Source organism: Microcebus murinus, chromosome 25 (assembly GCF_040939455.1).
Source record: "Microcebus murinus isolate Inina chromosome 25, M.murinus_Inina_mat1.0, whole genome shotgun sequence".
Lineage (NCBI taxonomy): Eukaryota > Metazoa > Chordata > Mammalia > Primates > Cheirogaleidae > Microcebus > Microcebus murinus.
Window position 1 is genome coordinate 16,959,876 of NC_134128.1, and position 12,424 is coordinate 16,972,299.

A 12,424-nucleotide genomic window follows, 5' to 3' on the forward strand; every position below is an offset into this window, starting at 1 on the left:
CGTGATAACCTGATAGACAAACCCATCAGAACTATGGAAAGAATAACAACGAGTCTGCAGTTCATTTAAGGTTCTGCTGCCTAACACGGAAAGGTGGATTAACATTTTTAAAAAGATTTCAACCCAGACGCAGTCTCTGTGTTTTAGTTTACCAACAAGCCACTCTTGGAGTCGGTCTGACATAAACTGAAGAATCAGTTACAGAATGTCAACAGCGCTGAGGTTGAGAAACCCTGGTGTAATTATCACTTTGTCTGGCTCATCTAGACTATTATATTCCATACACATTTTCAAAACAGCATATTTTTAAACCACAGCTCTTCCAAGATTCGTGGGTCTCAGGATTCAGCCCTCACGATAAAAGGGTTTGGGAGAGATCTAACTTCTTACGAGAGAAGTATGAAAAAGGCAAGAGATACTGCTTTCTTGGCTCTTCATGGCTGGACATTAGTGCATTTTATATGTTGTCATATATTTAAATGTGTATTTTCAGTTGATAATGAGTTTGATGTCACAGAAACAGCACTTTAGAGAGAACAGCCCCAGTTGGTATAAATAACCACAATGTACTAGAAGCACAGAGCCTAGTGCCAAGCAGCCACCCAATAAATAAATGAATAAATGGCTATCACTTCCCTCATGGCAGACTATTATAAACAACTTGAGCCACTTGTGAATCTAGAAGAGTTACATGAGGTTATGTTTTCAAATCCCAATCACAGAGCTTAATTTTTCAACACCAATACAATTATCGAGCTTTTGGACTGGTTGATCTCAGGTGAGAGTAGTTTCCTCCAAGGTAAGACCCACTAAATAGGTAGATGACAAAGATCTTTCTTTTTTCTCTTCTTACTTTGTTTTTGCTTTTCTTATTTCCTTTTTTTTTTTTTTTTCTGTTTTACTGTTTTTTTTTTTTCTTTTTCAGTAATGCTTCCCCATTGTCCCAACCAAAACTTTGTTGCTTTCAAACTGTGGCCAGCTGAAATACCAAGAATCTGCTTCTCTCGTCATTTTACTTTCTGGTGAAGTCATTATGTAATTAGATGTGGAAAACAAAAGCTAAGTAAACACACACACACACACACACACACACACAAATTGGTTCTAGGGGGAAACTCTTATTCTAACCAGTCTGACACTTTAGCCTAGCTTTCATTTTTCATACCAAAGTGCTTTTGATTGTGGTGTTGTCAAGTGACAAAGGACTTCCCCATTGAAAATGTTCTCTTTTATTTAACAATAAACAAGGGTTCCCAATGCTTGAGGATCCTGGAAATAGGCTTTGTATGTGCCCGTGTGTATTCAAAGATTGGAGAAAGAAACTTACTGGGTTTCAAAATATTTAAGGCTAGCATAACATGTGTTTTCAATCAACATAAATCAAGATAAATTAAACAGTAAAAAAAAAATAAGGTAAGATTAATTGCATGACTTTAGACACATGTTCTATTTTAGCTAATTATATTTCCATGTAAACTAGTTACATTTTCATAAAAACTTACTATGAAAAATTTCCAACAAACCTAAAAGTAGAGAGAATCTTTTGGTCATCCATTTCCCCTGCCCACTCACCCTCCCCCCTTTTTTTAAATGGAATATTTCAAAACAAATCCCAGAGATCATATCTGGCTTATCATTTTGAAATAAAATGATGGGGCCATATCAAGGCCATTAGTGACCAATCAAAATAAAATACCTTTCTATTTCCCACTAATTTTAACCCTGGGAACCTAAGCTTTATGAATGAATCCTTTTCTAGTCTGACACATGCAAGTGAGGAATAAAGGTTGACACCCACGACTGCATACATTTTTGCTGGCAATGATGAAGAGCCCATATTCATACGGTCTATGAATATTAATTGGTACTCAAGCAGCAGAAAAAGTGCCTTTTTTTTTTCTTTTTTTTCTTTTTTTTTTTTTTTGAGACAGAGTCTCACTCTTTTACCCAGGCTATAGTGCCGTGGCATCAGCCTACTCACAGCAACCTCAAACTCCTGAGCTCAAGCGATCCTCCTGCCTCAGCCTCCCGAGTAGCTGGGTCTACAGGCATGAGTCACCATGCCCGGCTAATTTTCTCTATATATTTTTAGTTGGCTAATTTGTTTATTTCTATTTTTCAGTAGAGACGAAGTCTCACTCTTGCTGAGGCTGGTTTCAAACCCATGATCTTGAGCGATCCGCCTGCCTCGGCCTCCCAGAGTGCTAGGATTACAGGCATGAGCCACCACGCCTGGCCGAAAAAGTGCCTTTTAATTTTAGACAATGTGTATACTTCTTTCCACTTGTAAGAATTCTTAAAAACATTACACAAAATAAAAAATAAAATCGTTTCATCAAATAATCTAAAGGAATTAAAATGGAAGAGGTGGATCAATTAAATTCTACTTCAGTTTCCATTATTAATTGATTCAAGCCTGCTGGTAATGCTATCTGCTTAGAGTAGTGGTGGGTGGGGGTTAGGCTCTGTTGTTGTAATTGCTCTAGTAGCTATGTAAACAATTTTTTTTTTTTTTTGCTAAAGTCTCAAGTATGCTATATCGCATAATTCAGTAGGTCACTAAACACCTACTGGTTGAATGTTGGACACAATGACCTTAAATTAAGAAAGATCTTGTCTAGATGGAGTATAATTCATTAGTTTACTAAATATATTTTTACTAACTTCATTTTAGCTAGTTATTAGAAACATCTTTATATACATTCTTTTATAGTCATAATATTAGTTGCAAATCAACATTAACCCAAGTATGGTTTCTCTACCATCCAACTTACCATATTAACATGGTAACCAGGATGGTATTTTCTGAGCAATAAATTCTAAAAAAATTCCTGGCACACAAAATTGTGCTGAGGTTGAGCGCAGTGGCTCACACCTGTAGTCCTAGCAGTCTGGAAGGCCAAGGTGGGAGGATTGCTCAAGGTCAGGAGTTCGAAACCAGCCTGAGCAAGAGCGAGACCCCATCTCTACTATAAATAGAAATAAATTAATTGGCCAACTAATATATATAGAAAAAATTAGCCAGGCATGGTGGCGCATGCCTGTAGTCCCAGCTACTCGGGAGGCTGAGGCAGGAGGATCGCTTGAGCCCAGGAGTTTGAGGTTGCTGTGAGCTAGGCTGATGCCACGGCACTCACTCTGGCCTGGGCAACAAAGCGAGACTCTGTTTCAAAAAAAAAAAAAAAAAATTTGTAAACATAAATATTTAATTAATTATATTTAAAATGACCCTAATTCCAAACTGCAATCAGAATATTCATAAATGAAATCTCACTACATTAACTTTAAAGAGAACAGCAGATGGACTCTTGTTCCAATGAATTCTCAGGTTTAAATTCAAACAGTGACCACAAAAGAGAAACTACGAGTATCTGTGCCTTAAAAACCAAGAGGTGAATACAGCAAAAGGATATAGCATGATGAGAATAGCAACATCATTATAGCATGATGAGAATAGCAACACCAAAGTTAAAAAGCCAGATTTACATTAAGTCGTAATAATTTTGTAACCATTACCTTGGGGAAAAGTAAATAAAGCCACTATTAAGAATAAAAAATGGCCGGGCACGGTGGCTCACGCCTGTAATCCTAGCACTCTGGGAGGCCGAGGCGGGCGGATTGCTCAAGGTCAGGAGTTCAAAACCAGCCTGAGCGAGACCCCGTCTCTACCATAAAAATAGAAAGAAATTAATTGGCCAACTAATATATATAATATAAAAAAAAATCAGCCGGGCATGGTGGCTCGTGCCTGTAGTCCCAGCTACTCGGGAGGCTGAGGCAGGAGGATGGCTTGAGCCCAGGAGTTTGAGGTTGCTGTGAGCTAGGCTGACGCCACGGCACTCACTCTAGCCTAGGCAAGAAAGCGAGACTCTGTCTCAAAAAAAAAAAAAAAAAAAAAAGAATAAAAAATGGCCGGGCACGGTGGCTCACGCCTGTAATCCCTGGCAGTCTGGGAGGCCCAGGCGGGAGGATCCCTCAAGGTCCGGAGTTCGAAACCAGCCTAAGCAAGAGGGAGACCCCGTCTCTACTATAAATAGAAAAAAATTAATTGGCTAACTAAAAAAAAATATATAGAAAAAATTAGCTAGGCATGGTGGCACATGCCTGTAGTCCCAGCTACTCGGGAGGCTGAGGCAGGAGGATTGCTTGAGACCAGGAGTTGGAGGTTGCTGTGAGCTGGGCTGATGCCATGGCACTCTAGCCCAGGCAACAGAGTGAGACTGTCTCAAAAAAAAAAAAAATGCAACTGTGTTTACTCTAGAACGTGTAAGCCTATCATATGCCAATTCCCTTTATGAAGAAATGGAATTGGTTTATTCATGAGTCTCCTGAGAATTCTGAATTCTTTAAACAGTCCACAAAGTTCACATTTATCTTTTCACGATGGTGAATTTTGTATTGACCACTTACCTTCAGTGTATAAGCATTCCAGTAAAGATGAGTTAATAGAGACTCATTCTAGTAAGGTTCCTAATAAAATAAAGTAGGAGCAAGCAGAAACAAGAGACATTTAGAAAAACAAAAACTTGAAGTCTTGGGTGATAGTCCAATTGGTATTGATATACCAATTAATTGGTAAGGGAAGAGGTTGGGCATAGGAGGGTGGGAGATTAAAAAAAACTCTGTCTTAAGAGAAAATTTAATGAATTAAGAAACTTCAAACATTTTTTCTTTAGTTGTTTTTACAAATTCATTCATTTAATGCATATCTTAAATGTCTTATGCAGCAAGTAACATTCTTTTCTAAGTCTATCTCAAGTGCCATCTTTCAAATATATGCTCCTGAGACAAAATAGATTTTCTTTGACCAGAATCACTTAACTATTATGAAGCATACCTATCACTAAGACCTGTACTTCCAGTGAAGGTTTTGCAGATATAGCTCATTTACTTGGTATTGTAATAATGAATTCCTGCCTATTCTAAGTTATTTTTCCTACCCCCCAGGGAGTAGCCCATTCCAACTTTCACTTCATAGTTTTTGCCATAAAAAATAAGTTGAAATACTAAGGCCAACTATGTCAAATACCTTTCAACTATTAAAAATGTAACTGCTTGGCTGGGCACAGTTGGCTGACGCCTGTAATCCTAGTACTCTGGGAGGCTGAGGCAGGACCAGCACTTGAGCTCAGGAGTTCAAGAACAGCCTGAACAAGAGCCAGAGCCCATTTCTCCTAAAAATAGAAAAACTTAGCCAAGCCTGGTGGCGCAAGCCTATAGCCCCAGCTACTAGGGAGGCTGAGGCAGGAAGATCCCTTGAACCTAGGAGTTTGAGGTTGCTGTGAGCTAGGCTGACTTCATGGCACTCTGGCCTGGGTGACAGAGCAAGACTCTGTCTCAAAAATAAATAAAAAGTAACTGCTTGTATATGGGAAAACCTAAGTATACTTTATTTCATTTCTTCAACTTTGACACACATTTGGTTCTTTTTCTTTTTTCACAGCAGCTAACTCATTATACCAAATTAAAAGTAAATAAAATAATAATCTTTTTTTTTTTTGAGACAGAGTCTCACTCTGTTGCCTGGGCTAGAGTGCTGTGGCGTCAGCCTAGCTCACAGCAACCTCAAACTCCTGGGCTCAAGTGATCCTCCTGCCTCAGCCTCCATAGTAGCTGGGACTACAGACATGTGCCACCATGCCCAGCTAATTTTTTCTATATATTTTTAGCTGTCCAATTAACTTCTTTCTATTTTTGATAGAGACGGGATCTCGCTCTTGCTCAGGCTGGTCTCAAAGTCCTGAGCTCAAGCAATCCTCCTGCCTTGTCCTCCCAAAGTGCTAGGATTAGAGGCATCAGCCACTGCGCCCGGCCAATAAAATAATAATCTTTGACAAAACAAAATAAAAGCAAACTTTGGAGGAAAGTCATCCATGGATAAAAGTTGAAGAAAGAATTAAAGCTACAAAAGTTTTTATAACAAAAGGTTATGAAAGGATCTCAAAAAAAAAAAAAAAATACACAGAAGAATCTCCAGAAATTCTACTAAAATAAACTCCTCTATTCTGAAAACCAAAGGATACCAGTAATCATTTCTATTGCTAGATATTTAGATATAACATTAAAATATTAATATCTGTTAAGTTACTCCAGTAAGAAATAGGATTAATAAAAATGGATCTTGTGTTTGTATAAATATATATTTACCCTCCAATTAAAGTACATGTCTTCTAAAAAGTTTAAATGTTAATGTTCACTTCTCAAATGAATTATATGCATAAGCAAGTGTCATTAAATGTTCCAAAAATGTACTTTTTTTTTTAAGACAGGGTTCCGTTCTGTCACTTGGGCTAAAGTGCAATGTTGTCGTCATAGCTCACTGAAACCTCAAACTCCTGGGCTCAAGCAATCCTCTTGCCTCAGCCTCCCAAGAAGCTGGGACTGTAGGCACATGCCACCACACCCAGCTAATTTTTCAATTTTTTGTAGAGACGGGGTCCTGTTCTTGCTCAAGCTGGTCTCGAACTCCTGACCTCCAGTGATCCTCCTACCTCAGCCTCCCAAAATGCTAGGATTATAGGTGTGAGCCACCGCACCCGGCCCCGAAATGCATTTTTAACAAAGGCAATACCACTTTGTGTGAACCAATAAATGGCGATTTTTACCTGCAGATGCACACACAGAACAACTACAATTTCCCATTAAAAGAATTTCCAGGATCATACTGTACAGACCCCAATTAAGAAACCTAAGTAAGAAGCAAGTCCGTGACTCCTTATGACCTCTTATGGCCAAGAGATTAATGTCCAAAACATGCAGTTTTCTAGTTCTCAACCAGAACTCCTGACTCTCCTCCTCCTGTCCCCAAAATACACACAGAGTGAGGGTCAGCGTCCAGCCCCTGCTGCCGGCAGACCCCAAAGGCCCCAGGAATGAAGGCTTTGGAGCTGGTTGGAGGGAAAAGTTCAATGAACACGAATGAGACTCTGCCAGAGCGCTCTCCCTTGTCTGTTTCATGTCAATAGCAGCATGCCTTTCCCTCTACTTTTACTTGTTCTCTCCTTTATCTTCACACTAACCCCAGAGCTTGGCAATGTAGTCCCACTTGAAAGACTAAAACCTGGTATGCAAATTCAATAACGATGATCCAATCTGATCATCGAGTTCGCAAACGGCAGAAGCAGAGTTCCTTCTCCACGCTGTCCCAAGCAGGCGTCCTGCCCAACATCTCTAATCATCAGGGAAACGCAAATCAAAACCACAGTGACATATCACTTAACTCCAGTGAGACTGGCCTTTACCAAAAAGTCCCCAAACAACAAATGCTGGCGTGGATGCGGAGAGAGAGGAACACTCCTACACGGCTGGTGGGACTGCAAATTAGTTCAGCCTCTGTGGAAAGCAATATGCAGATACCTCAAAGCGATACAAATAGATCTACCATTTGATCCAGCAATTCCACTACTGGGCATCTACCCAAAAGATCAAAAGTCACTTTATGAAAAAGACACCTGCACTCGAATGTTTATAGCAGCACAATTCACAATTGCAAAGCTGTGGAAACAACCCAAGTGCCCATCAATTCATGAGTGGATTAATAAAATGTGGTATCATGGAGTACTACTCAGCTTTAAGAAACAACAGTGATATAGCACCTCTTGTATATTCCTGGATAGAGCTGGAACCCATTCTACTAAGTGAAGTATCTCAAGAATGGAAAAACAAGCACCACATGTACTCACCAGCAAATTGGTATTAGCGGACCAACACCTAAGTGGACATATAGGAGTAACATTTATCTGGTGTCGGGAAGGTGGGAGGGGGGAGGAGGGGATGGGTGTATACAACCACAACGAGTAAGATGTGCAATGTTTGGGGGATGGACACGCTTGAAGCTCTTACTCGAGGGGGAAGGGCATGGCAATATATGTAACCTTAACACTTGTACTCCCATAATACGCTAAAAATTAAAAAAAAAAAAAGGTAAATGAAGCAAATGCAAATGAAATATTAAAACAAAAATAGAATACTTGTTTTAATGAAAAAAAAAAAATAAAGCAGGCATCCTCAAAGTACAGCCTGCAGGCCACATGCGGGTGTTTTTTGCTCGTTTGTTTTTTTACTTCAAAATAAGATATGTGCAGTGTGCATAGGAGTTTGTTCATAGTTTTTTTTTTTGAGACAGAGTCTCACTTTGTTGCCCAGGCTAGAGTGCTGTGGCGTCAGCCTAGCTCACAGCAACCTCAAATTCCTGGGCTCAAGCGATCCTCCTGCCTCAGCCTCCCGAGTAGCGCCACCATGCCCGGCTAATTTTTTCTATGGATATATTAGTTGGCCAATTAATTTCTTTCTACTTATAGTAGAGATGGGGTCTTGCTCTTGCTCAGGCTGGTTTCGAACTCCTGACCTCGAGCAATCCTCCCGCCTCGGCCTCCCAGAGTGCTAGGATTACAGGCGTGAGCAACCGCGCCCGGCCTATTCATAGTGTTTTTTAAACTATAGTCCGGCCCTCCAATGGTCTGATGGACAGTGAACTGGCCCCCTGTTTAAAAAGCTTGAGGACCCCTGGTCTACAGCTTCAACAATCACTCAACCCCTAATGTGTTCACAATTTCAAATTTTTAGCCATAATCTAAGCAAATCAACACACAGCCTCCACTGCCCTTATAAAAAGCAACACTGCTTATTCAGAATTCCTAAGCAGCATTAGGATATGCCAGAGAAATGTTAAGGTGACAGCATCTTAGATCGTCCCCAAAACTTTAAGGAATTATTTCGTTAGTCATTTCCAACCGTTTCCCTATCATGGCGCAAACAGCAAACGGTAACAGGTGGACAGCCCACTGGATACATGCATGGAGCTGCTCAGGGCCTTGAGGGGCTGGCTGGCACTCGTGTGACCTGCCTGCTGGCCCGCAGACGCACACCCGCTGGCAAACTTGGACCTACAGTTCCAGAAACCACCATATGTTCCCAGTGGGCCAGACAAAAAAGCATATAAACAAGCGAGAGAATAAAAGAGAAATGACAGTGTAAACCTCAAGGTCTATTTCTTACAGACAAGTAGGGAGTTTTCTTTTCCTTTTTTTTTTTTTTTTTTTGAGACAAGAGTCTCACTTTGTTGCCCAGGCTGGAGTGAGTGCCGTGGCATCAGCCTAGCTCACAGCAACCTCAATCTCCTGGGCTCAAGCGATCCTCCTGCCTCAGCCTCCCGAGTAGCTGGGACTACAGGCATGCGCCACCATGGCCGGCTAATTTTTTCTATATATTTTTAGTTGACCAATTAATTTCTTTCTATTTATAGTAGAGACAGGGTCTCGCTCTTGCTCTGCCTGGTTTCGAACTCCTGACCTCGAGCAATCCGCCTGCCTCGGCCTCCCAGAGTGCTGGGATTACAGGCGTGAGCCACCACGCCTGGCCTGGGAGTTTTCTTTTCCTAACATTGACTTTGGACATGTCAGTGAACTGTAGAAGCTATGAACAAGCTACACCCCAGTTCTACCAGGTATCAGAGTCGGAGACTGCCCAAATAACCAAAGGAGAATTTGTTTAAGACTGCAAATCCACTACTACTATAGGAAAATCTCTAAGAAACTCCAAAAAAACGAATGACCATATAAAGTCTTCCCAAATATTAATGATTATAGCTTGTTTTACTAGCCAGGTATTAGGATTTTTTTTTCTAGGTATTGCTACTTTTTAAAGGAAAAACAGCATATGTCTACAATCTTATTATTGTAGACATCTTACCATCTTATTTGGACTAAAACAGTATTTAATATCATAAATATTCTAATACTTAAGTAGCTTTTTTTTCCTTGTCCTTCCCCCCACCTTTTTCTTTTATTTCTAGCTCTTTGTTATCTTTTGTTGTTGTTGTTTTTTTACTATTTTTATGTAAAACTATCAAACCATCATGATTTGGGAAAAAAATTAGTGCTTTAATTAGAGCAAAAAGCACAGAATTAACAGTTCATTAAAATGCACAAGACTAAATGTGAATGTATCTGTTTATTTACAGCTTTCAGTGCGTAAATTTCAAATAAAATGATCTATTCAATTGCTGTAGTTTTAAAAATGAAATTATTTGTCCATTCTCTTTTAGGAAAAACTGCAGCACAAATTAACACAGTAGAGAGTAGTGAAAACAGAATTACATTTAAAACACAGTTTAGAAAACACATGGACCTCTTTTAGATTAGTAAGTATAATATGTAATTGTTGGTAACAAAAGCCAACAAGAATAAAATACAGACATTATATCTTGCATCATAAAGACAACAAAAACAAAGTCTTAAACGTTTACTAGAGATTCATATAAACATATAAATAGGAGAAACCCTTTTTAAATGTTTACCCCAGAGTTTTCTCTTTTTACTTATTTTTTTAATAAAATTTTTTATTAGAAAAAATTTATTTTTCTTATTTTTTTTCCCCAGCTCCTCACAACTGCAGACCAAAGTTGTCTTTGAGATTCAGCAATAAAAATTTTTACTTTTCAAAAGTCTACACGACAGCTGATCAGTACAAATCTCTCGCTTCTTTAACATGCACTTTCCATTCTAGGATACACAGTTTAGGTATTAATGATGCATCTGAAAGTGGAACAATTTAATGCTCAAACCCGAGTTGCTTCAACTTAACTAGAGGAGACTTAAAGCTAGCACCGTTATCGTATGGAATTGCAGCATACATACTGTATTGCCCCGTGCTAGTCTGATATATGCTAGTCGGTACTGCCATGGTAGCGATGTTAGGTGGGGTTCCTTCTTCCTCTGACTTTTCTTCTTCAATCTTGGGAACACCAGGCACATCCGAGGAAATTTCATTCAGTATTTTTCTAAAATATAATTTAACAACGTAAGTCGCGAAGACATACGAATGAGACTTAAAGCAGAAGAGCTTTGAAGCAGGCGTCCTCAAACTAGGGCCCGTGGGCCACATGCATGCGGGGTGTACTCCTAGCACATTCATCCGGCCCTCTGGGAGTTTTTGCCGCCACTGCCTGTCCTGCTTAGCAGCCGACTCGTCCCGGGCCCACAATGCACACTCTCCAATGGTCCGAGGGACAGTGAACTGGCCCCCTGTTTAAAAAGTTTGAGGACCCCTGCTTTAAAGGAAGCATCGGTTTGATGCACAATTATTCTACCTTTTTTGGAAAAAGGTGCCATGACCGTAGGAAACTTAATTAACTTACCTATAAGAGGGTCTTCGTGAAAGGATTTCTCTACGTTTATGAGAATCAATTACACCTTCTGATTCTGCAGACTCATCTGTCTCTGCAATTGTTGCTACCTATAATACAAGATTTTCTAAAATGCATCATAAAAATATACGATCTTCTCCCTCATTCAAAAAAAACGGTGGTCAAGGGCGCAAGTGTGCAGCACTGAGCCAGGTGCTGTTGGCGGCCACCAAGCAGCGTGACACAGTGAACCTGCACCAGAGCAGCTCACCGCCTGGCTGGGGAGACGAGGCACAGACACAAACATCTGAGCTGGAAAACACGTAAGGGAACAGATGATGCTGCAGAAATGCAATGGCAAGAGTAGCTGGGATGTCACACGAGGCGTCACAGGAAAGGATGAAACGTGAAATATACAAGACCCAAGATCCTAAACCTGGAAGTGGCCTGCAGAGCCAGCAGGGAGAGATCAAGCGAGTTAGATCGCAGCTATCACAGCTGACTTGAGCCGGGTCTTCACTGCTGGCCATCAGACGGGCCCAAAGAAGGAAGATAACCAGGTCAGTAAATGAGCCTGGTGAAAGTCAGGGTTTATATTATAGAAAGTAGGTTAGGGCTTGATGGTGGTGGATCTTGAAGGTCCAGATAAGGAATTTCCCCTTAAAAGAAAGATCATGCTTTGGTTTATGTTTTTGGAATCTAGGTAAAAGAAAAAAAAAATAAAAATAAATAAAAAAAAGAAAGATCAGAGTTTTAAGCATGATTTCATTTTCAAATCAAGCCATAATACACTAATTTGATTATTAAAGAAAGTCCGGAAAACTAAAATAATCTCTTCCACAACATGACTTTTGTCAATATATTCAGTTATTTAAGTTTGAGGGTTTAGCATAGGTGAAGTTTACAAAGCTCACTTTACTTCGTATTGTCATTACATAGGAGATTGATTTGGGCAAAATCAAAAGAGCTTATTAAAATATCAACAATGCAAGCAAGAATATATACTTCTCCAAGCACACGGATGTGTGTAACAATTCACCTACGCAAGGCTATGCGTCTCTGGGTACCCCATGGGTACCCCACACACGAGCACACACTCAACAAAAAGAACTTACTGGAAAAAAGTGTTATTGCATCAGAGAATCATATTATCACCACCAATTACTTATCACTTTCCACTGGTCTTTCACACATCTGTCCTATAGTCACAGCAACTCTCTTACGTGAGGCGGGCTATGATTTTTCCCATTTTAGAGAGGTGAAAACTCAAGTTCATGCAGACAGATGAAGTGACTTGTC

General features: G+C 39.9%; 1 protein-coding gene across 19 annotated transcripts in view; it reads right to left on the reverse strand.

The window, feature by feature from the left end:
- Positions 1-12,424, reverse strand: part of CREM (cAMP responsive element modulator) — a 73,366-nt gene that overhangs the window by 22,430 nt on the left and 38,512 nt on the right. For all 19 annotated transcript variants that reach the window (XM_075997518.1, XM_012765664.2, XM_075997525.1 and 16 more), the window contains 2 exons: positions 11,138-11,235; positions 10,638-10,780 (listed from right to left, as the gene is read on the reverse strand). In XM_075997518.1, the coding sequence (XP_075853633.1) occupies positions 10,638-10,780; positions 11,138-11,235 (241 nt within the window). The remainder of the gene's footprint in view (positions 1-10,637; positions 10,781-11,137; positions 11,236-12,424) is intronic.